Source organism: Berghia stephanieae, chromosome 5, assembly GCF_034508935.2.
Source record: "Berghia stephanieae isolate SIO BIC M18660-M18661 chromosome 5, UCSD_Bste_1.3, whole genome shotgun sequence".
In the NCBI taxonomy this organism is placed as follows: domain Eukaryota; kingdom Metazoa; phylum Mollusca; class Gastropoda; order Nudibranchia; family Aeolidiidae; genus Berghia; species Berghia stephanieae.
This window is the reverse complement of record NC_088364.1, coordinates 73,573,230-73,596,734: the sequence shown is the minus strand read 5'-3', so window position 1 is coordinate 73,596,734 and position 23,505 is coordinate 73,573,230. Positions and strand designations below refer to the sequence as shown.

At 38.6% G+C, this 23,505-nt stretch overlaps 2 protein-coding genes across 2 annotated transcripts in view; both read left to right on the top strand.

The window, feature by feature from the left end:
* The window catches only part of LOC144973588 (zinc metalloproteinase nas-6-like), a 699,617-nt gene that overhangs the window by 412,926 nt on the left and 263,186 nt on the right, over positions 1 to 23,505 (top strand). The gene's annotated exons all lie outside the window — the stretch shown is intronic.
* LOC144973817 (uncharacterized) overlaps positions 15,642 to 23,505 on the top strand; it is a 39,068-nt gene continuing 31,204 nt past the window's right edge. Inside the window, exons 1-2 of the mRNA XM_078916709.1 lie at positions 15,642 to 15,754; positions 22,633 to 22,653. Coding sequence (XP_078772835.1) covers positions 15,694 to 15,754; positions 22,633 to 22,653 — 82 coding nt within the window. The 5' untranslated portion in view covers positions 15,642 to 15,693. The remainder of the gene's footprint in view (positions 15,755 to 22,632; positions 22,654 to 23,505) is intronic.

The window sequence follows — 23,505 nt, the reverse complement described above, 5'->3', positions numbered from 1 at the left end:
CAATTCACTATGATTGATTTTGTAGCATAACTCTTTAGTTTAGACTTATTCGTTCCTTCATACATGTCCCATGTTATTTGCATTAATTTGTTTAAATCATTTAGATGCACACAACTCGATCGAGTTTACTCACTTCAGTCTACGCATCACTTTACCTGGACCAGTGACGTAGGTGCTTTCCCTGACGTCCGCGCTAAATCTATTTTTAACTGCTATAGCTAATATTGTGTGATTCTTCTTCTGCCATTCTTTTCATTCATTCATTGATCCAACTACTGGCAGGTCTGAATGAGTTAAGCTTTAGTTGTCACAAGATACAATTGTGATGCGGATAGTCGAGATAACATTGTTGAAATTCATAGTATTAGTGATAGAGATTTTGACTTTAAAAAACTTGTCACACTGAATGTTTACAGATCTTGTTGTTCTTACAGTGTATTGATGAAAGCATTCTCATTTCTTTTTATTACATTCATACATTATTTAATTATGTATCGAGGTAAATAAAACGATCTTTATTTGAAAAAAAAAATTCATTCATTGATCCAAACAACTAGAACAGGAACCACACAAGTCCCCATACACACCAAAACGAACATCATCCATGACAAATCTACACCAACACACCACACCAACGCCAGTAATAATCCCTTTAGAAAGGGCAACATCACCCCCACCCCCATCCACACCCCCCAACCCCAATAACAAACCCAAAAACTCTCCCCCAAAAAATACAACCACACCATCGCCCTTCAAAGCACACACTTCACTCACACGATCACCACCTGGGCTTGCCCAAGAGCACGAAAAAATCACAGAACACACTACCCAATATCTACACAAACACATGCATACACACCTCACCAAAGAAGCTCTTCCCTCAAGAGGAAGACTCCACCCATCCAAAACATCGAGAGGGAAAGGTCACTACCCAGACCACCACGACACATGGGAGACACACACCCCAATACTTAAACAAAACAATACACACACTAAACCCAGACATGCAGCCTACAGTCCACACATATATACCTACATACAAACGCAACTCTAGATACAACAAACACACCACCTCTAGAGAACAAGCAAAATCATACACTAAAAACAAACCATACAAAATAAAAACACCCTACAAAGAGGATGACCCCCCCACCATTGACAATCATAACACTCAACATCAGAGGCATGAGACAGAAAATACAAGACATTAAAAATCTAATAAGGAAACAAAGACCAGACTTCTTACTGTTACAAGAAACGAACATACACGACAAATTCACACAAGAACGAACACTTCTCGAACTCAAACCAGAAGTTAAAAATATATTTTGGACAATCGACAAGAAAAAAAGAAACTGTAGAGGAGTAGCCATAATAAAAATCTCCGACAATTGGACTGTTACCCAACACGACCATGACAACACAGGACGAATAGGGAAAATAGACGTGACTCAAGACGGCTACAAATTCCAAATTTACAACATCTACGGACCTGCCTCAAGAACAGACGAAAAAAAGACAACGTTTTTAGACTTAGAGAAAAGAATGGAAATAAACCCATCAACACCCATCATCCTAGCAGGGGATTTCAATAACACACTACACCCCCGCGACACAACTCACCATAGAACACAACAAACAGTCATAGACAAACAAATACTACAACGAATTTTAGAAAAACACAATCTAACAGATACATACAGAGAAACATTCCCACTCGGGAAAGAAACCACCTTTAAATCATTCGCAAACACAGGATCCAGACTCGACAAAATATACATATCCAAAACAACCCCAATAACAGAAATTAAACACCTAGAGAACACACTAGACTACACAGACCACAAAGCTGTCTACGCCCAGTACGGCACCCAAATTACAAGACCCAAACAAAAAAGTGCCTACTGGAAATTCAACAACAGTCTCCTGCAGGACCATTATTACATACAATACATGACCGACATCATATTAGACTATACGGACAACATACCAAATGACAACATCCGAGAATGGTGGGACACCCTCAAACAGACCATACAAACGCTAACACAAATGATAGGGAGAAAAGTACAAGACAAAACCAACAGAAAGGAAACAAAGTACAAAACAATCATCAACATAGACAGGGCGCGTGACAACAAAACAGAAATACAAACACAACCACATGTTACTAAAGCAATAGAAAAACTGAAAGAAATTGAACAAAGAAAATTCAGAGGCCACAAAGTAAGAAGCACATACAAAACACGCAACGACTACACTGATTTAAACGACACAATAGCACGAATAGAAAACGAACTACACAATAGACGACATATAGACAAAATCAGAACAACAGATGGGCAAATAACAAAAAACGAGACAGAAATCCTTGAGACCTTCTACAATTTTTACAAACAACTATACACAAGTGGCGAAATATCAACAGATATACAAGACCACTACACCGATTATACAAAGAAGTTGACAGACGAACAGAAAGAACAATTAGATACAGAGATCACAATAGAAGACCTACAACACAGCCTAGAGAACATGAACACAAACAAATCCCCAGGCCCCGATGGACTAACAGTAGAATTCTACAAAAGTTTCTTCCCTCTCCTTAAAAAACCCCTCCTAGAACTGACTAAAGAAATACACAAAGAAGGACAATTAACGAACAGCCAAAAGATATCATACATAACCCTCATACCCAAAGAAAGCAACACAACAGACGTCAAACAATACAGACCCATATCCCTCCTAAACACCGACTACAAAATTATAGCGAAAACTTTAAGCAACAAAATCAAAATTCACCTACCCCAACTGATAGACAAAGAACAAACATGTAGCATATAAAACAGAACAATAGAACAACACACAAACTTCATCAGAGACCTTATAGGATACGTAAAACAGACACACACACACGCATACATTTTGTGCATCGATCAAGAGAAAGCTTTCGATAGATTAGAACACAGTTTCTTACACAAAATATTAGAACACAACAACATAGGCCCTTATTACAGAAGATGGATAAAAATACTATACAACAACCCCTCCAGCTGTGTAATAGTCAATCAAAAAGTATCTGATCCCTTCAAAATCGGTCGGTCAGTACGACAGGGTTGCCCTCTCTCGGCCCAACTATACATCTTATGTCTCGAAACCGTTTTGGAAAAAATTAGGAGAAACCCGAAAATTAAAGGCACCAGAATTCCCGGAAAAGCCAACAAAAAACTCATCGCGTATGCCGATGATGCAACCCTAATTCCGAGTGATATACCTAGCATACACAAAATTTTAGAAACTTTCAAAAATTTCGGCCTCGCTAGTGGTGCCAAACTAAATATTAAAAAGACAAAATCATGAATCTCGGTCCCGAACCCTTAGAAACCGAAAAAGCCCAGATACCCGACATGCAATGGTTAACCAAATTAAAATCCTCGGAATAACGTACTGTCAAAGACACACGACACCGAAACACATCTGAGTGGAATTGTACACAATATAGACAAGAAACTACATTCATACACATACATCAAAGCCAATATATTCGATAGAACCAGGATAGTGAACACCTACATTATTCCAAAAATCTTATACTACATCAAAATCTTCAAACCTCCGTTCACCACAATAAAGAAATTAGAAAGACGCATAGACACATTTATACTACAAGACGCAAAACCCATTCCACACGAAATACTCACACTTCCCACAGAATCAGGCGGCACAGGACTAAAATGTATTAAAAGAACCTTAGACACAACTAGGATCAGATATATAGACAAAATAATACAAGAATCGACAGGAAATAAATTCGGGTCATACTACTTAGGGACACGACTAACACAATTTAAAAAGATCGACCACACACTCCCCCATTTCGGAGGTAAGACACTCCCTCCTTTTTACAAAGAATGCGTAGGACTAGTAAACAAATACCCAGACACAATAAATAAACAATTAGACAGTAAACAGATATACAGAACAATAACACACCAAACAAACGCAGAGAACAAGACCTAATGCACGCATCAGGACTAACATTAGATAACATGAGAGTGGCCTCAGAAAACTTACATAAACATGATACTTCTAGATACAGTAAGCATATAACATACAGACTGATGTTCAACGCCTTACCAACAAACAACACGCCCAGATGCGCTTATGCCGAGCGCTTTGTCCAACACAAAATGTACACATTTTCACAAACTGCATTAAAACAAAAACACTGATTAGAGCCACAATAAACACAATACAAAAAACAATACGACAACCCATACATACAGAAATAGCATTTAGACATAATATCATCCCCAAAACTGACAATGCAACACATGAAATAAACATACACATCCTAGCAGCAGCAAGACAAGCGATTTGGACTGCATGGATGGGTCAAGTACACAGACAAAACACCACTAATACCGACATGTCATTAATATTTCTTAACATAATACAAAAGAAATACAAAAACGATTTAGATAAAGAGAGAGAAACAAGATGGAACAAATATACCGACCTAATAGCACAATTCAGATAGATGACCTTCCACCGAGACATTTCAACTCTCTGCACCAAACCCACAACCTGACCCTACCCCTCCCCTCCGCCCCCCCCCCCCTAGCTAGCTTTACAAACTTTATTTATACATATATTATTTACACCTCTATTATCGATCATTTACCTGACTGATCACTTACTATTATATATTCCTTCCCCTAGTATTTAGTTATTCCTCCTTCCCTTACTTTTGCTGTAGTATTATCCTTTTCTATATTAACTTCCCCTTTCGCCCCCTCTACCACACTGATATAGCCATAACTTTTTCACCAACTTCACTGCCAAACAACCTTAGTTACAAACAACGAGGTGCGTCCATGTCTATTCTTAACCCCCCCCCCCCCCCCCCTTTCTCTCTCAGCATTGATAATGATACACAACCCGATGAATCGATCATCCTTCTCCTAACTCTTCGGCCTCCGGAATAATATAATCAGAACCATTCTGTATATAACTAATTCTACCTTTTCCTTTGTTTCTAACCCCCCCCCCCCCCTCCCCCACACAGTACATCCAATCCTACCCCACGTCTAGATAGATAATACAGACAGCCCCCTTCCCATCACCCTGATACAAACGGAGACGGAAAAGAATACCAACATAAACGACAGAAGATCTCGCCAAGGAAAAATGCAGAGTACCACCCTTTTTGTATTTTTATTTATCTGATTGCAAAACTATAGCTAGAGTAGAGAACACAGACCCTATTTCGGCTCTAAAAGATCATGTGGCAGATAAAACCATCTAATAATTAATGATACTAATACTAACATACAAAACAACACCCCCCCCCCCCCCCCAAAAATTCCCACTTATACTAAACTCAACAAAATAACAAAAACAAACCTCCAAGGAAAGGAAGTGACACAAGTGTTTAGTAAGATATAATCCCCCTTTTTTTTTTTTTTTTTTTTTTTTTTTTTTTCCGATGCGGCCCCGGCGAACTCGGCGCAACGGCCCACGGCAGAGACGGCGCGGGGCAATGTGTGTGCCGCGCAGCATGCCGGAGGGGTCTAGTCCCGCCCAACCCGCCTGAAGCGTGGCTGAAACAATTGCGCTGCGGCGTCTAGACTGCCGTGGACCACATGTATGCAGATGAGATCAGTCGGGGCCGACTCGGAAAGAAGAATATTTACAATATTTATAATATTAAAACGTACACCTTGTACACCCACAGTCACAACTGCCCCCCCCCCCCCCCCCCCCCCACGATTCTAACCTTATCGAAAAATTAACTATATTCATAGAATAATAAAATAACCAATGCTGCATAGGGAAAGACCACGTGCACAGTAGTTGAAGCAGCGAATGACGCTCGGCTAGAGAGCGGGAAAGTGGGTGGCCACCCTTGGACTCCTAAGGGAGCAAGGGAATAGGTTACTAACAAATTAATCAAAAGTTTTCCTTTTAAAAGCATAACCACCTTCATCACCAGTTCCAATCTACTCCCATAATTTAGCAATAGCCCAAGAACATCAACCGACCACAACAATTAATAAACCCACAAGACGTTTGACCCGTGTATTCACCATCCCAACAACAGAAGCAATTCAGAAACCTCCCCCCCCCCCTCCCCCCATCCAACCTAAAACCTAAACCTAAACTCATTTCCACAATAACCCCATATTACAGAAGTTCGAATATTCCGATCAGCTGATAGGCTGCAGCCTTTCAACTCCCACCAATCAAAACCCTCAGAATCCAACACCCCCCCCCCCCCCCCCCCTACTAAACCTCTGTCAGTCCCAGACAATTTATCTAAACAACATTACAAACAGCCCTGAATCATCAATAAACCGATTGGTACAGGATCTCTGTCATCCACCAATCGCAACACATTTTATCTACTCTCCACATCCAACCATGAACAGCTATTTAATTGTTAATTTAAATCATCTAAAAAAAAAAAAAAAAAAATTATTACAACCCACCAACCCAATATAACCTCTAACTGACCAACTGCCCAATTAACCCCCCACCCTCCATGAACGCGTTAGGCAACATTAATATTTCAACCATTATTTCATATATAAAAAAAAAAAAATTAAAAAAAAAAAAAAAAAAAAAAAATTAAATTATTATCGTAACGTACGATACAGAAGCAGTTAATGCCAAAGCCTTCCTACTGCTACTACTACTAAACACATAATAATTAACCTAACAAATACAATTTTTACTAATTAAGAGGGTCATTAGATAGGATGGCCTGGGTCTAAAAAAAAAAAAATTCATTCATTGATCCATTCATTGCTACACGCCTATAGAATACGATACAAAAGAATGATCTGTTCCATTGTTCCTGAATAAAGACTTCATCAGTTTACATCCTGGCCTTTGTTGTTTGATCGCCTCCACTACCCTGGAGTGGATGGGCTAGGACTCGGGTAGACTATGGTGTCTCCGGACTTGACTGTGGTGTGTGCTCTTCGCTCATGAAATCAACTCCCTACTTCTACTTCTGACACATGAAGTCATGCTACTATCACTAACAGTAGTACTAAACTGTCACTTCATTGTCTCGATCTATCTTCCTCACTTGAGCACCACCGCCGCAGTTACAGTCTGAAACTCTTAAGTCGACCCCGGGACCGAATCCATCCACTCCCACGGCCTCTACACTCTGCCAATACTACTACTACCACTCGCCGGCATCAACTACCCGGTTGTCTCTATCACACTCGCCGGCATCAACTACCCGGTTGTCTGACTCTATTACACAAGGAGCATTATTTAAAAGTTAGTAGGAAAAGGGAAGTTCAAGCTCAAGTTCAAAGTCTTTATCTGCAAAAGGCGAATTTTTCATCACTGCAGATTTGATACAATTATGTGGTGACTTTCTTTCTCCATAATTGTGTTATTGAGTTGAAAGATAAATGTTTAATAGTTGACCAAATGTATTGTTGTTGGTAATATCTAGGATTTCTTGTGGGAGAGTGTTCCATTCCTTGATGGTTCTTGGGAAGAAATTGTTTTTACGTGTGTTGGTTCTGTGTGTTGGAATTGTGAACTTACTGTTATAATAATAATAATAATAATAATAATAATAATAATAATAATAATAATAATAATAATAATAATAATAATAATATAATAATAATAATAATAATAATAATAATAATAATAATAATAATAATAATAATAATAATAATAATAATAATATAATAATAATAATAAAATAATAATAATGATGATATGATAATAATAATAATAATAATAATAATAATAATATAATAATAATAATAATAATAATAATAATATAATAATAATAATAATAATAATAATAATAATAATAATAATAATAATAATAATAATAATAATAATAATAATAATAATAATAATTATAATAAAATTAATAATAATAATAATAATAATAATAATAATAATAATAATAATAATAATAATAATAATAATAATAATGATAATAATAATAATAATATTAATATTATTATTAATAATAATAATAATAATAATAATAATAATAATAATAATAATAATAATAATAATAATAATAATGAATTTATATTGCGCCTCGTTCCAATTTAGAATTGCTCACTGGAGCATCATGTCATACACAGAACTGGCATGTTAAAAACCACATAAATTCGATGATGACATAATATATTATAATAAAATACATACTAACCTGAGTTTATTGCAACACATCCAGTCACTAATCTCAGGGATACAATTTTCTATATCCGTTATAACATTGAGATGATTGTCGATATTAATGGGAAACAGTAGTTGGGTGTCGTCTGCGTAAAAATGGTACTTAATAAAATATTTTGAGATGATGTCACCTAATAGTCTGATATAGAGAGTGAATAAAGAGGGTCCCAGAACTGAACCCTGTGGTACACCAAAAGATAGGGGACAAGGAGAAGAGAAGTCATGTCGATTTACAGACACTGATTGAATTCTGTCAGAAAGGTAAGACGAGAACCAGTCAAGAACAATACCCCCAATCCGTATAGTGTCTTAAGTCTGTCGATTAAAAGAGTATGGTCTATTGTACCAAAAACAGCACTAAGGTCGAGTCGTATGATAATAACATCATCATTTTTCCGACATAAATGATTTACGATATCATTGTGAATTTTAATAAGAGCAGTTTCAGTATTGTGAAAGGGGCGGTAAGCAGACTGAAATTTAGAGAAGAATTTGTTTTCATTCAAAAACGTGTTAAGCCTGAAAGCAACAATTTTCTCAATTAGTTTAGACATGAGGGTGAGATTCGAGACTGGTCGATAATTATTTGGGTCTTATTTGTCAAGGCTAGATTTCTTTAATATGGGAGTGACAATGGGATGTTTAAGATTATGAGATACCTCACCAATAGACAAACTAGCATTTACAATATGGGTGAGAACGGGAACCAAAATATTATTTGTTATGATAATTTCTTGAGTTTTGTGAAATGTGCTAGAGTTACTGCTGTGTTAATTGGAATGTACTGTTCTGTAGAGAAGTTGGAGGCGTTTTTCTTTCCTCCTACCCTCCGGTGTTTTCCATTGCAACAATTGCAGGGCCCCGGTAACGCATCCTGGTTCGCGCAAGAAATTGTTGGTGACAAACCTCGAAGTTGCCCTTTGAACTTGTTCGATTTTCTTGATATGGCCTTGCTGATAAGGATTCCCCACTGTGCACGCGTATTCCAATACGAGTCTGACTAAAGCATTGTATGCCTGTTCTTTCACCTTTGGGGGACACTGGTACGGGTTCCGCCTCAGGAGGCCAAGGATACGATTTTCTTTTGCCACAATATAATCAATATGTTGGTCCCATTTCAGTGATTTGTTTAATTGGATTCCAAAGTAGGGTATTATGTCCACCTGTTTTAAATATGTGACCGCTTATTTGGCAGTCATAATTAATTTGCTGTTTTTTGTTTGTTTGTTTGTTTGTTGATTTTACAAAGCATTTCTCGGGGTGGAATTTCATCTGCCAGGTTTGTGCCCATATAAGAAGTGAGTCAAGATCAATCTGTAATATTATGTCTGCGTCGTTCTGGGTTTCAATAACTCGAAGTAACAAAATGAAACTCCAAAACGTGAATGACATTCTATCAATATTTATTTGCTGAAAACTTCATAGATAGTTATGACAACTTACGAAATATATGACAGCCAGTATCTGATGTGTCCTCCATTGGCATTAATCACTGCAATGCCAGTTAAAGTTGAGGGATGTTGTCCCACGTATTTATGAGAGTTTCCAATCTTTCATCATTGTTTTTGAGGTTGTGAATCATCCCACGGCTTCCAACCGACAATGCACTAAATATGTCCAATAGGGTTTAGTGGGGGGAAAAGCATGCCACAGTTCATTGACATTGACTTCATTGCTGGCCAAAAAGCCTGGTGATAACAGCTCTTTGAGAAGGAGGATTGTCATGCTGAAACCTGAAGTTTCGATGTTATTAGAGAAACTGTTGGGCATATGAGCTTTATTAATTGAGCTTTATATAGCGCAATATCCACTAAATGTGCTCAAAGCGCTTTACAAGGGGTACCTGGTCAATAACAATATTTAACATGTAGGACGGGACATGCCGCATGTTAGGCGATATTACAATTTTTTCGGACAAAGACAACGCTGTTAACGGCCAGGTACTCATTTTACACCTGAGTACGGTGAGAGAAAGTGAGTAAAGAGCCTTTTCCAAGACTCAACTATGCGCCGAGCGCGAGGCTCGAACCCAGGACCTTCCGATCTGAAAGCGAGTGTCATACCACAAGACCACATAGCAGCATATATGCATGTCCAATTTCTCTAGTGTATCTTTCTCCTGTTTGATTTCCGGGTTTGTTTGTTTTTGTTTTGTTTTTTTTTATATTCTTTTTATTTTTAATTTTTTTTTTTTTTACAAGCGGTGTCCCTGCTAATGCCTCCCAAAACTATGTCTTGGCCATATCCTCTGTTGATTCAAGTACACACGACTGCTCATACTGTTCATTTCTTCTTCTGTAAAGCAGCATTCTACTGTCATGTCCACCAACAACATACCCGGGTAAATCAGTGAACAGGTTCGTTGACCACTGATTCACCGCCCAGCGCCGATAATCCTGAGCCACTCATCAGGGTTGCCAGATTATTTTCAGGCATTCTGCCAACTTTAATAAAAAAATCTGCCAAATACCACAAAAATCGGCCAAAACCGTACTATTTATAGTACCCCCTTTGAAAACTCATCAGTTTTGTTAAACAAAAAATTTGAAAGGCCGATGTCATAATTATTTTTTTCATTTCCCAAGTTTTAAAAAATCACTAATACATAAAAATTGCTATGGCAAACGTGGAAAATAAAATCTGCCAAATATCTGCCAAACAGCCAAACCGGTTTTTTTTTTCTGCAGGACGACTTCAAATTCTGCCAAAAAAAAAAAAAAAAAAAAACAACAAAAAAAACATTTGGCAGAAAATCTGCCAAATTGGCAACCCGGCCACTCTTGCCAGTTCGGCGATGATTTTGTCTTAAATGAGTGACACCATGAACAGTCGTCTGAAAACAAGGCTGTGTTCTTGAAGTCGAGGTTAAACTATGGCCTGTCTGCTTATTTGGCATCCATGAAAATTACGTGTAGTCTCGATTGCGGTTCGAATTCGATTTCATAGGTTTGTGTATGAATAAAGCAATCCTAACCTTGAGTGGTATTCGTGGCCTTCCAGTTCCTGGGTAATCGTGCGGCTATGTGGTCTTGTGGTATGACACTCGCTTTCTGATCGGAAGGTCCTGGGTTCGAGCCTCGCTCGGCGCATTGTTGACTCATTCGAGAAGGTTCTTTACTCACATTCTCTCACCGTACTCAGGTGTAAAATGAGAAACTGGCCGTTAACAGCGTTATTTCTGTCCGAAAAAAATTATAACATCGCCTAACAGGCGTCATGTCCCGTCTTAAATGTTAAATGTTGCTGTTGGCCAGGGACCCCTTGTAAAGGGTTTTGAGCACATGTAGTGGATATTGCGCTAGATAAAAGCTCAATAATCAATTATAATCATGAGTTGTCTGAGTGACCTGAAACGCCGCCTTTCACTCTGTCCTGACCACCCAAAGGAAAATCGTCACAATCGTTACGGTATAACCAACAATTTATTTTTTTTGTTATGATTTCATTGTGCGGCTTTGTGCTCTAGTGGTATGACACTCGCTTTCGGATCGGAAGGTCGTGGGTTCGAGCCTCGCGTTCGGCGCATAGTTGAGTCCTTGGAGAAGGCTCTTTACTCACATTCTCTCAACGTACTCAGGTGTAAAACGAGTACCTGGCCGTTAACAGCGTTGTCTTTGTCCAGACAAAAATTTGTAATATCGCCTAACAGGCGTCATGTCCCGTTCTAAATGTTACGTGTTGCTGTTGGCCAGGGACCCCTTGTAAAGCGCTTTGAGCACGGATATTGCGCTATACAAAAGCTCAAGTTTTTTTTTTTTATTTTTTTTTTATTTTATTTTATAGTTATAGCTATTATAAATACTCGAAACTCTGTTGCAGAGCTTATTTTTCTGAACAAAACAAGCATATACTCGTTACTATTCTTACTGAAAAATCTAATTTTTTTTTGTTGGGTGAGTATGTAGTTTCGGGTCAAATTCTGAAAATAGCTGGTAAGGAGAGAGTTCAGCGTGGGCAGTCGGTCTGGTGACACTATACATCTGAATCTTAATCACATATACCGCTGGCTGGCATGCTTGAATATTGACAATACGCTTCAACAGTCGCAACGTCACTTCCCTCGTATTGACGCATGGTAACTTAGTAACTGGCTCTAAACTAACGGAACAATGGCGGACGCCATTATGAAATATTTCTCCGACGAGCATAAAAGTATATCCCGAGGAGAAAAACGTTATAAATATTATCAGGTTTTGACTTTTACACATTCTGATCACAAGACCTATGAAAAGTTCTAGCCAGCATGAAAAATAAAAAGTACCGATTTTCTTTGTTTAGAACCACGATGGCCGCCGTTGCTGGGCGACGTGAGATCAGACTATTGAATCCAATTGGATTATTACGTAGATAGCTGGATATCGGTTCGTCCTTTGGTTTTATTTCACTTTTTCACATTTTACCAATCGAATACAGATTTAAATTGGTGCGCACTGTTCAACGCTTTTAGAATATAGATTTTCGTTGTGTTTTGCCTTAGATACTTGGTAGGAAAACTCTGCTCTTTTTAAATCGTCTAGACAGAAACAGAAACTTTTGTCGTGCAAGAGGAACTCCGAAATATCACAATTGATGAATTTCAGAATAATATAACAGGTAATTTCAGTTTCGTTGTAACTCACTAAAGGTGGGTTTTGATTGTACTCTTACACGATTTCACTCTAACATGAAATCTAATCATAGCTGATAGATAGCTTCTTACCGGCTTTCGTTTCATTCCCAATCCTACCCTACTCCTACAATCCAACAACGGAACAACGGAACAATATTAATGCAAATTAAGCTTTGTAGGCATAATCTAATAAAGAGCCTGCTTCTAAAACTTGTTACGTCGGGAGGCCTTCCGAAAGCTCCTACGTCCCCTGTATTCTTTTTAAAAAATATAATGTTCTAGTAGGGGGTTTGGGAGGGGGAAACTTAACAAAAAAAAGTCTCCCCCCCCCCCCTTTTTTTTTTACGATAACTACTATGTTACTAGTGTGCATCTTGTGTGAGTGTGTCTATGTCAATATTGTATTGTTATAAATGTGTAACCAAATGACAAATTGTCACTTTATGGGGGACAATAAAGATTTATTATTATTATTATTATTATTATTATTATTATTATTATTATTATTATTATTATTATTATTATTATTATTATTATTATTATTATTATTATTCCCATGTTCATTTGTGTAATGTCTGCCGCCTAGGCCGTCCACCGTACCTTGGCGTTAACATGGTTTCAGATTTTCCCGTTGAGTTAAATGGAAAGAGAACCGTAGTGGAGGAGCATTGCTTTTGTTGAAGGAAATATCCTACACCACGTGAGGACCAATCTTGGGCAAAGGCATGTTGGTTTTTTCATATCAAAAATCTCAACTCCTTCACGAAAAGACTAGATTATCAATTCTTTAAACCCCTTTAGATCTTAAATGCTTTGTCAAGGACCGGACTAAAGAAAAAACATTCGGACTCAGCAAAGGGCGGAAGATCGTCACAAAATCCCTAAGCTGGGCGTAGTTCGAAACTTGGTTGACAAACCCGAACCAGGTCCGAATGTCCTTTGTGCACTTTAGGGTATGGAATGTTCTGATAGCATCTATGTACTATGGAAGTGGTTCGATGCTGGTCTTGGTAATGTGGAATCCAGCGAAATTTACATTGCGCTCGGCAAATTGGAATTTGCCCGCGTTCGTGACAGCGCCGGCGGCGCCCATCATCTTCACAAAATAATATATGCTTCTCCACCAATGAATTTCTAGGTCATCATCGTAATGGATGGTGTCATCCACGCATCTTTCCTTTCTCGGGAAGTCGGTCAATATCGCATCGAATCGCCGATTGTAGCCATCGCCAGATTAGAGAAGGCCTTGGGGCGCACGTGTGTACCTCCATCAACCGAATGGTGTTATAAATGTCGTTAGGTGTCTGTCAAACTTTCTTAGAGGAACGTTATGGTACCCGTTCCATGCATCACACCGTTTTCCACGTTTCTCCAAGGACCAGACGGGCAAGATGGAAGGAGTTTTACGGGGAACGTCTCCCGTTTACAGAATTTGTTGAGAGATGACAGTTCAACTCTCCGACTTGGGATCCCATCGTGCTTACGAGTCACTACCATGGGGTGGCAGCAAGTCACAGGAATTCCATGGGGTACCCTTTCAATTACGCCTAAAGCTTCATCTCTGATAATATCCTCTTATACACGTTGCTGTCAGTACAGCGGCACTGGGGCAGATTAGTTGCATATTCTGGGAATGAATGATTAAACAATATAGATATACATTGGTGGAACAGACATGCAGAGTAGGGCACGGTGGGGACATGTGTTGAAAGTGGAACTCGCATACCGGTCAAGCAACCATTTTCGCACTTTGGCATTGTTTATGGGGATAGATGCAAAAGGGAGAGATTTAAGCTTTTTGGGGACAGTTGTCCCTGCGGTCGTGAGGTCATCATGAGGGTGTCCACAACCTGAGGATAACGCCCTCACACTAGCATCCTTAGGTCTGTCATTATATGATAAATTCAAGTTTAATGAAACATTTGAGCTGTCCACATAACTAGCGATGATAGGGAATTGTTGGTCAATGATGAATATGTCTATCATGGTAGCACGGTAAAAATCTCGAACAGTCAGAAATATAGAAAATGGCCTGGCCAGTAATCTCGTCGCCGTCGAGAGATTTGCCCTTAAATAGTCCATTGCATTGTCCAATTATATTCCAATTATATTCATAGGATTGGTATTTGTTGCATCTTTACGGTAGATGGGGATAGGTCCTTCACAAAGAACCCTGCCTCTTCAAAGTCATACAATCCCTAAATTTGGCTCTCTGTTCTGAATTTTTTATTTCTAATTTCACGACCCAATGACTCTCTAAGATGATGGCCATCTTTTCTTTTACATGAATATCTTACCGTGTCTTATTAGTTATTGAGTATTTAACATCTCCACATGCAGGATGTAAAAGAAAAGATGGACATCATCTGAGAAACAAAGAAACATAAACTACTAACGGACTTAATTTCTTGGATAATTTTCGAGAAGCTTGCCCCTGGTTCGAAGTTGCCACAAACAAATCTTGTTGCGCTTCTCCGTATCTTTGCCAGATCAACGTCTGCTTTAGTATAGGGGTCTGAATGGAACTGCTGTACTATAAGGTGGGCCTAACGTATATCTCGTAGAATTTCTTTTTACTTACTTGTCACAGTGCAGCGGTTGTCTTTGAAGAAAGCTAAGAGTTTTGTTTGCTTTGTACACAGAGACGTCAAAGACATTAGACATTTTGACACGTAAAAGCCAATTATTTATGCAAAATGTTAAGATTCTAAGTCAAATATCTTTGAATAAGGAAGATTGCCCACCCTCGCATTTAAAGAAAATGAATATTAAAGCATTGTCAACATTCGATTTTTCCCCCCAGAAAATTATGGATTCCCGATGAATGACACATTGTCCAGATCTTTGCTTTAAAAATGGTTAAAGCTACCTTCAGCCAAGTGCTCTTATGCCTTTTTCATATTAACTTCTGGGCAGGTAATTTGATGTTTATATTACCGTTTGTATCAGGTGAATAATACGTGAGAGTGTGCGATAAAAAAGCGAATGTACTATGAGCAAACGTACTCGTAAAACACTGTTTTAAGGTTTAAAAATTATAGCCATTCCACATCAAGTAAATTACATTTCAGGCGTTTTTGGTGTTCAATTTGATGCTTATTTGATGTCGTTACTTTACTCAAATTGGTAATTGATCACAAGCAGATATCATAATCCTTTAAAAAAAACATCAATCCTTTGGTTTCATTTTCTTAACCAATTTAGCCAATAATAGAGAATTAACCCGCGTCACGCAAATAACAAAATAATAAGGACACATTTTATTTAAAGATACTGTGGAGGATTCCTTTGATTTGGTATTTTGTTACAACGTTAATTTCTGGCTTAACTGGGATAGGGATCTTTAATTTGTTTTTAAATACTTGATGTTTGCTTGCCAATAACACATTTTCCCTTAACAGCGCCATGCAAATTACATGAAACACACAAACTTCACATAAATCGATCCCTGAAAAAGAAAAGTGGAAAAGACAACTCATAACATTTGTATATACATTTTTTAAACGAAATTTGATGTGGAATTTTAAGTATGCAGCTGAAAATAAGAGTAAACATGTCAGGAATCTTCAACATTTTTTTTCAACTTCTGTCGAACAATGGGCTGGTCATCAATAAAAAGCAAATGCGTCTTTGAAGTCGACGTTCTGAATTGATTCGCCCACCGGATCGCCGCTTAAGGTGTTCTTCATCCTCTTGATAAGGTGGTAACACTCCGCGTCTGTAATGCATCAACTAATCGATTCAGTCTTCAAAGGTTTCCGGGGATTTTAGTTATCATCATCGATTCATCCCACACATACAAAGCTATGGCTTCCATTAATACTCAGGACAGTGGGAAGAGCCAACCCATTGAATGGTCTGGAGACTGCGAACGCGCATTTTGATCAAGTTCGACAAGTTCTCAGCGTTACAGCTCTGCTACATCATCCACAGTAGAAACCAGTGGGAGAGGAAATAGGAAGAAGACGAAGGAGGTGGATTGGACACACGCTTAGAAAGAATGACTCCACTATAACAAAGAAAGTATTGGACTGGAACCCTCAGGGCAGAAGAGCAAGGGAAAGGCCACGAGGAACATGGAGAAGAATTAAAGAAGCTGATAAACAGAGAAGTGGTAAGATATGGAATGAGATAAAAAAAAAGTTAGCTCAGGATAGAGAAGGATGGAAACTGTTTGTCTGTGGCCTATACCCTGACCCAGGGTGAAAAAGGCAATGATGATGATGATGACACCATCCACAAACCAACTCACCGATGAGTCTGAGCTCACAGTAGATGAATCCAACTTCGGCATAAGAGCACAGCTAGAATAGCCAGTCTCTCCCACTTTGCAGTTGGAACTTCATGAAGACTGACTGGGAGGATGTTACTTCCTATATGGAGCAGGTCTGTCCTGTTATTCTTCACAATTCCGAGAACAAAACCAGATGTAACAGTTTAAGAGCGCTCACCGCTCCATTCCAAGGGGCAAACGGAAAAATCTACACCACCTGCTGGACGGAGGAGTCTGAAAAGCTGTTCAAGGATTTCCAGCAGACCCAGTCCCAGGATCTAGCCGATAGACTACTTCAGTCTCTGCCAGAAGGAAAGAAGCAACGGTTGCAGGAGACAGTGGCTTGGCAACTGATAAATAAATTGAATCTTGACAGGAATTTAGCGAAGGCAACAACTTCTAATGGTACTCACACAACTATGTTATGACGATTGACCCAATATGCAAAGTCCGTACCGCACTCGTTCACCGTCGCAGACCCCACAGGAAGATTCGTCACAACGCATCGTTCAACTAAATGCTCTGCGGTTTCGGAGTCGTCACCACAACGGATACATGCTGGACACTACGAGCAGAGTCAGGAAACTGAAGAACTGAGTCCCTCAGGGATCTGTTCTGGCCCCAATGTTGTTTAATGTCTACATTAGCAACATGCCGAACACTTCCTCCCTTAGGCTTGGATACGCAGACGACTGGGCGCTCATTACTAAAAAGATGTAAAGTGTGGACCCGTCTCGAGAGCGAACTCGATGAGGATGTCACCAGACTCAAATCCTACTTTGACAAGTGGTACCTGAAGATGAACACTTCCAAAACCGTGGCCACAGCATTTCACTTATGCAGTGGCTGGCACACCATTAAATTGACCTTCCTCGTCGGGGACCAGCTTCTCCCATACGAGCCGAATCCGAAATACCTGGGGGTTACGCCGGACCGCAGCTTTACCTATCGGGTGCATCTCAAAGGAGTTGCCCGGAAGACAGAGAAACGCAATAGTCTTCTAAGGAAGCTGGCGGGATCAGCTTGAAGTGCTAGTCAAGCGCTCTCGCCATATCACTATGCTATTCCTCCGTGGAGTATTGCGCTCCAGTGTGGGTTTAGAAGCAAGAACGTTGAGAAGGTAGATGGAAAACTTCGCAAGTCAATGCACATAGTGTCGGGAACGCTGGCAACACCGCCTAGAGAATTGGGCCCGATAACGGCAGCAATCCGGCCCCTGATGTCCGGCGGGAGGTGATTACAAACAACTGGCTTAATAAGACCAAAGAGAGAGGGAATGGGGACAGCCTCTCAAGCTGAACCGTGCCCCTGTTTCGAGTCGAAATAAGTCCCGGCAACCCCTGTACGTAACTTCCCTATCTTCGAATAGAGCTGCATATACGAGATGGAAGTCGGTTTGGGAGAATTCATTTCTTCAAGAGGGTGGGGACATCGACTCCTCGAAATTGAGGCAGAGGTTGCCAGGGTTTTCCGCCAGCAAAAGGGGACATTGGGTCGCAGCCAATTGGCTGGTTAACGGCACGCTTGAAACCTGTTCAACAAGTACCGGTTATGGTCAAGAGTCCGAAACCGCAAAGCATCAAGTTGAACGGTGCGCTGTAATAAGCTTCTGGGTCGGTTTGCGACGGTACACGAGTTCGGTAATGAGTTTGCGTCCTGGGTAGGTCGTCATAACATAGTAGTGTTAGCACCATTAGAAGCTGCTGCCATGATTTTTACAAACGCAGCGATGCCGATATATTAACAAGAAATACTGATTATCATGACCCTTTGATCTTATCCATGGAGACTACGACCGCTACCATTCGAGCTTGATTATTGCATTTATAAACGCAACAAGTATGAACCATGATGGTTTTGTAGATTTAAGTCAATAATCCTTGTGACATATTTGTTGAAAACGTCTAATAACTTTGAATCGAGGCGAGGGGAAATCGCGATAGACAGCGCCTCATTTAACTAATCATCAGGCAAGAAGAGTGTATTTATAGCGCCGATCTTCCTATTCATCAAACGTAAAGAGCCACTTCCGGTATGACACAGTTATAACAGCCGATCGACACACGGAAAATTCCTCTTCGTTGGCCGACCTTTCAATTAGCTACATGGAAGGAGGTAATGTAGGATTGCCAAGAGTTGCTACCATGCACACTCATAATACGTAGTGTTTTTATACACCTCCGTTGACGTGTATCTTAACGGATCGTTTTTATACACCTCCGTCACGCATGCGCATCCCACCCAATTTCATCAGCAATATTGTGTTTCTGTATGGACATGGCGAAAGTTATATTGTGACATTTGTAGGATGTTTTTGTCAATAAACTTATATAAAAATAATAATAATTTAAAAAATCAAAATATAAAACCGAAAATAGAAGTTGCATTGAGGATAAAATAATGTTTTAGAAAGACCTTATTAAATGTGATGAACAACCAGGTGGCTCCGTAGCGCAGTGGACAAGCTGTCAGACTCTAACCTCGAAAGTACTGGGTTCGATTCCCATTGTAGACATTTATTTTGAATTGAGAAAGACATCATTTTTGTTGGTTTTTTTTTCTCTTTCTTTCTTTCTTTTTTTTTTTTTTTTAGTTGTCTTTCAAAAACTTTTGATCATGTTTTAAAAACAACTTCGATTTTTATTTTCTAAAATTATTTATTTATTTGAGATCAGTATTTGTGTTCCATGTTTCTTTTTATTTTTGATTTTTTAAAATTATTGTTATTATTCTTTAATTTATCATCATTGTATAAACGTAGATCGGGAATCACTAAGCAGCGTGCTAAACTACAATCTAAAACTATTTAAACCTCATGGATGTATGCAGCAACATTTTCATTAATTTACCATCACCGCCAACGGAGGAAACGGTAGTTTTGTACATAAGAAAAAAACGCCACCCTATAATATTATACGGTAGGGGGACCTTGCTAGCTGGGCTTCCGCATGAGGGGGGGGGGGGGGGGGGGGGGAACGTAAGAGAACCCACTCACAGATTAGAGATCAAGCTTTCGCTAAGAGGTGTACCTGGTAGTAGTAGTATCGAATGGCTACACCTCTATTTTGAATCTTTTAATCCATTCTTCAAATTCTTTTCCTGCCTTATAGGCTGTCTCGTAGCCTCCTGATAGGCTTGTCACTGGGCAGTGGATGACGATGTGGTCCATTGTCTCAGGGCCTCCTTGGCAATGACGGCATGCATCTGATTCTCTCAGATTCCATCTATGCATGTTAGCTGCCTTATAGGCTGTCTCGTAGCCTCCTGATAGGCTTTTCACTGGGCAGTGAATGACGATGTGGTCCATTGTCTCAGGGCCTCCTTGGCAATGACGGCATGCATCTGATTCTCTCAGATTCCATCTATGCATGTTAGCTGCGGTTCTGCCATGTCCTGTCAAAATGCGGTTGGGGGTGACCCAGCATTTTCGGCTATTGCAGAGAAAGCCAGGTGTTCTTTCTGTTGGGTCGGGTATGATGTCGCCTCCCCTGGGGCTGTCTTGGTTCCACATCGACATCCATTCCTCTTTCACGTTGAAATGTTGTCTTAAAGTTTTAAAAGATTTCCTGGTAATATAAGTTGTACACGTCGACTTCATCCTTCTGTTTCACTTTGATTTAATTTTCTTTTAATAAATGTGTTTGTATTCCAAAACATTTCTTGTCGACAAGAATATCATAAGTTCAGAATTATTTTACGGAAATAAAAATGGCTTCGTATATTTTTGCAATACATTGCATATTAAGATAATATAAATTATATAATTTCATTTATATTCATAAGTTAGTAATGATAACTAACAGGGAAGTTTTGTTTATATTGGTTGGTGAAATTGGAAATTTGAGAATGTTTGTTATTAATTTTACAGAGCTTGGTACGAAACTTTTGAAACAGCTCTCTAAAATACATCCTTTGATAACGGACAACAAAAATGGTTTTGTGCTTTTTTTTTTTAAATGCCATTTTCTTTGATATTGTAAACACACATATTATTTTACTTGAGAAATCAGGGAGCAGATACTTTGTAAGATAAACATCTGAACAAGTATGTATGACCAATGCCAGACAAAGCAAGTACAAGAGAGAAAAAAAAAACATCCTAAAAAATCAGTCTACCTCGACTGGGGATCGAACCTCAGGCCTCAGGAAGATTACCAGTCATCAGATCTGAGGTTCGATCCCAAGTCGAGGTAGACTGATATTCTGGGAGGCATTTTTTTGTTTCGTTGTATTTTTCTTTTTTTTTTAGTCGGCAAATTTGGTACAGCCTCGTTCAGATCTTTATATATTTTAATGACTCGTTTTTTAACCCAAGTATCTATTCTTGATTTATCAATTCATCGTTAAAAAAAATCAATCATAAGTAAAGAACGGGGGAAATAGAACTGTATTCCTAGTTATAAAAGATTAATGTGTTATTTTAAACTCTCATAATTATTCTTCTAAAAATGAAGTGTTATTTCGCCTCCACAATCCTTACTACTACTAGACATAATTTATAGGGTAGAGAAGTCATGACGTCATCCCGTTTCTGTTCCAGTTCAAAACTCATTGAATGTGTATAAGTAGTATTCCAGAAAATGCATAGATATTGAATATGTTACGAATATAATCAAAAGGTGGCATAACTAATTCAGTACCAGAATATATTGGCAGATTCCTATTATAACGGGGCGTAAAAGAGCGGGGATTGATGGTCTGTATTGACAACCACCATTTATATAAGCAAAAGAGAAAAAAAATGATACCATCAATCTGAAACCAGAGGATCGGTTGAACACGGTCCTTTGGAGGACTGGTTTCACACTTCCAATGAGATTGGAACCAGTATTTTGACATCACGCTTTTGTTACTTATTACTATCTACTTTTAACAATCCACGGGGTTCTTAATAGCTCAGTTGGTAGAGGACTCGCTTCATACACAAAGGGACCGACATGTCCACCCAGCATAGATCTGGCAGAAAATACTTTCGGATAGACGAGCGTCCTATCCAAAGAATAGCTAGCAATTGCTGTTGTCCGTTTGACCCTAAAAAAAAAAAAAAACGGAATAAACTCCGACTTCATTTGCCTAATAGCTCTGATGGGTTATTTTTATTTTTCAACAACCAAGTATTACAATGTTTAATCTTGAAAGTTTTTTCTATATTTTGTTCTCTCCTCTATCTCATTCGAAAGGTGCTTCACTGCAATCAATGCCAGGAAAATATTTGTTTCTTAGATTGTTTATCGCTCAAAAATCAAATAACATTAAGTGGTTATAATTACGGAAGTTGATAAACATGCTTTAAAATTATTTAATCTTAAATCATTACTGTTTGCTGCCCTAGTTACATTTAACTTTATACCCTAGTGAAGTACCGTATATAAGATATTAAGATTACCTAACATTATTCAATTTTATAAAAATTATTTTCATACTTTATTTTCATACTTTTATTATTCAACAACCCAAATATTAAAATGTTTAATCTTGAAAGTTTTTCTTTATTTTTTCTCTCCTCTATCTCATTCGACAGGTTCTTCACAGCAATTCATGGGTAAATATTTGTGTCTTAGATTGTTTATCGCTCAAAAATTAAATAACATTGAGTGGTTATAATTACGCAATTTAATAAACATGCTTAAAAATTATTTAATCTTAAATCATTACTGGTTGTTGCCTTTGTTACATTTAACTTTAAACCCTAGTGAAGTACCGTATATAAAATATTAAGAATACCAAACATTATTCAATTTTATAAAATTGAATAAAGAGAACTTTATTACTTATCTACTTCATTGCCTATGTTGAAGGAGATAACTTTATACATAATATATTGCAAGAAGTGGGGGTGGGGGTGAGGGCGGGGCTGGGGAGGGGTTGCTGTATCACAACATTCATTTAATCTCGTAGAAAAACATTAGCAAATCATGGTGCGTGGTATTGAAATTTGAACAAATTAAATGGATAAATGATAAGAACGAGTACAGTGGTGTCGCTTATGCGAAACGGCGAGGGTGTGTGTGTGTGTGTGTGTGTGTGTGTGTGTGTGTGTGCGGGCGTGTGTATCATACTGTAAACATACACACATGCAGTGTAGAGAGATACACGCATACGTAACCGTCAATGTCACAGTAAATCATCAGTGGTCGAAATCACAGGTCGCATTTTTACAACTCCCTCAATAAATCTAATTAAAAAAAAAAAAAACAACTCTGGCTGGGTGCAATTAGTTCGAGGAAACCGTGTTCAGGGTTAAAAAAAAAATAGTTCGAAGAACGAATGGAATGATAATAAAGAATAATAAGGAAAAAAATCGGGATATTCGAATGAGTTCGAGGAGATCGTGTGTTCGACAAAGCCGTGTTATGGAGTACTATGTACTTCGAATCAACACGTCATGAGTAGC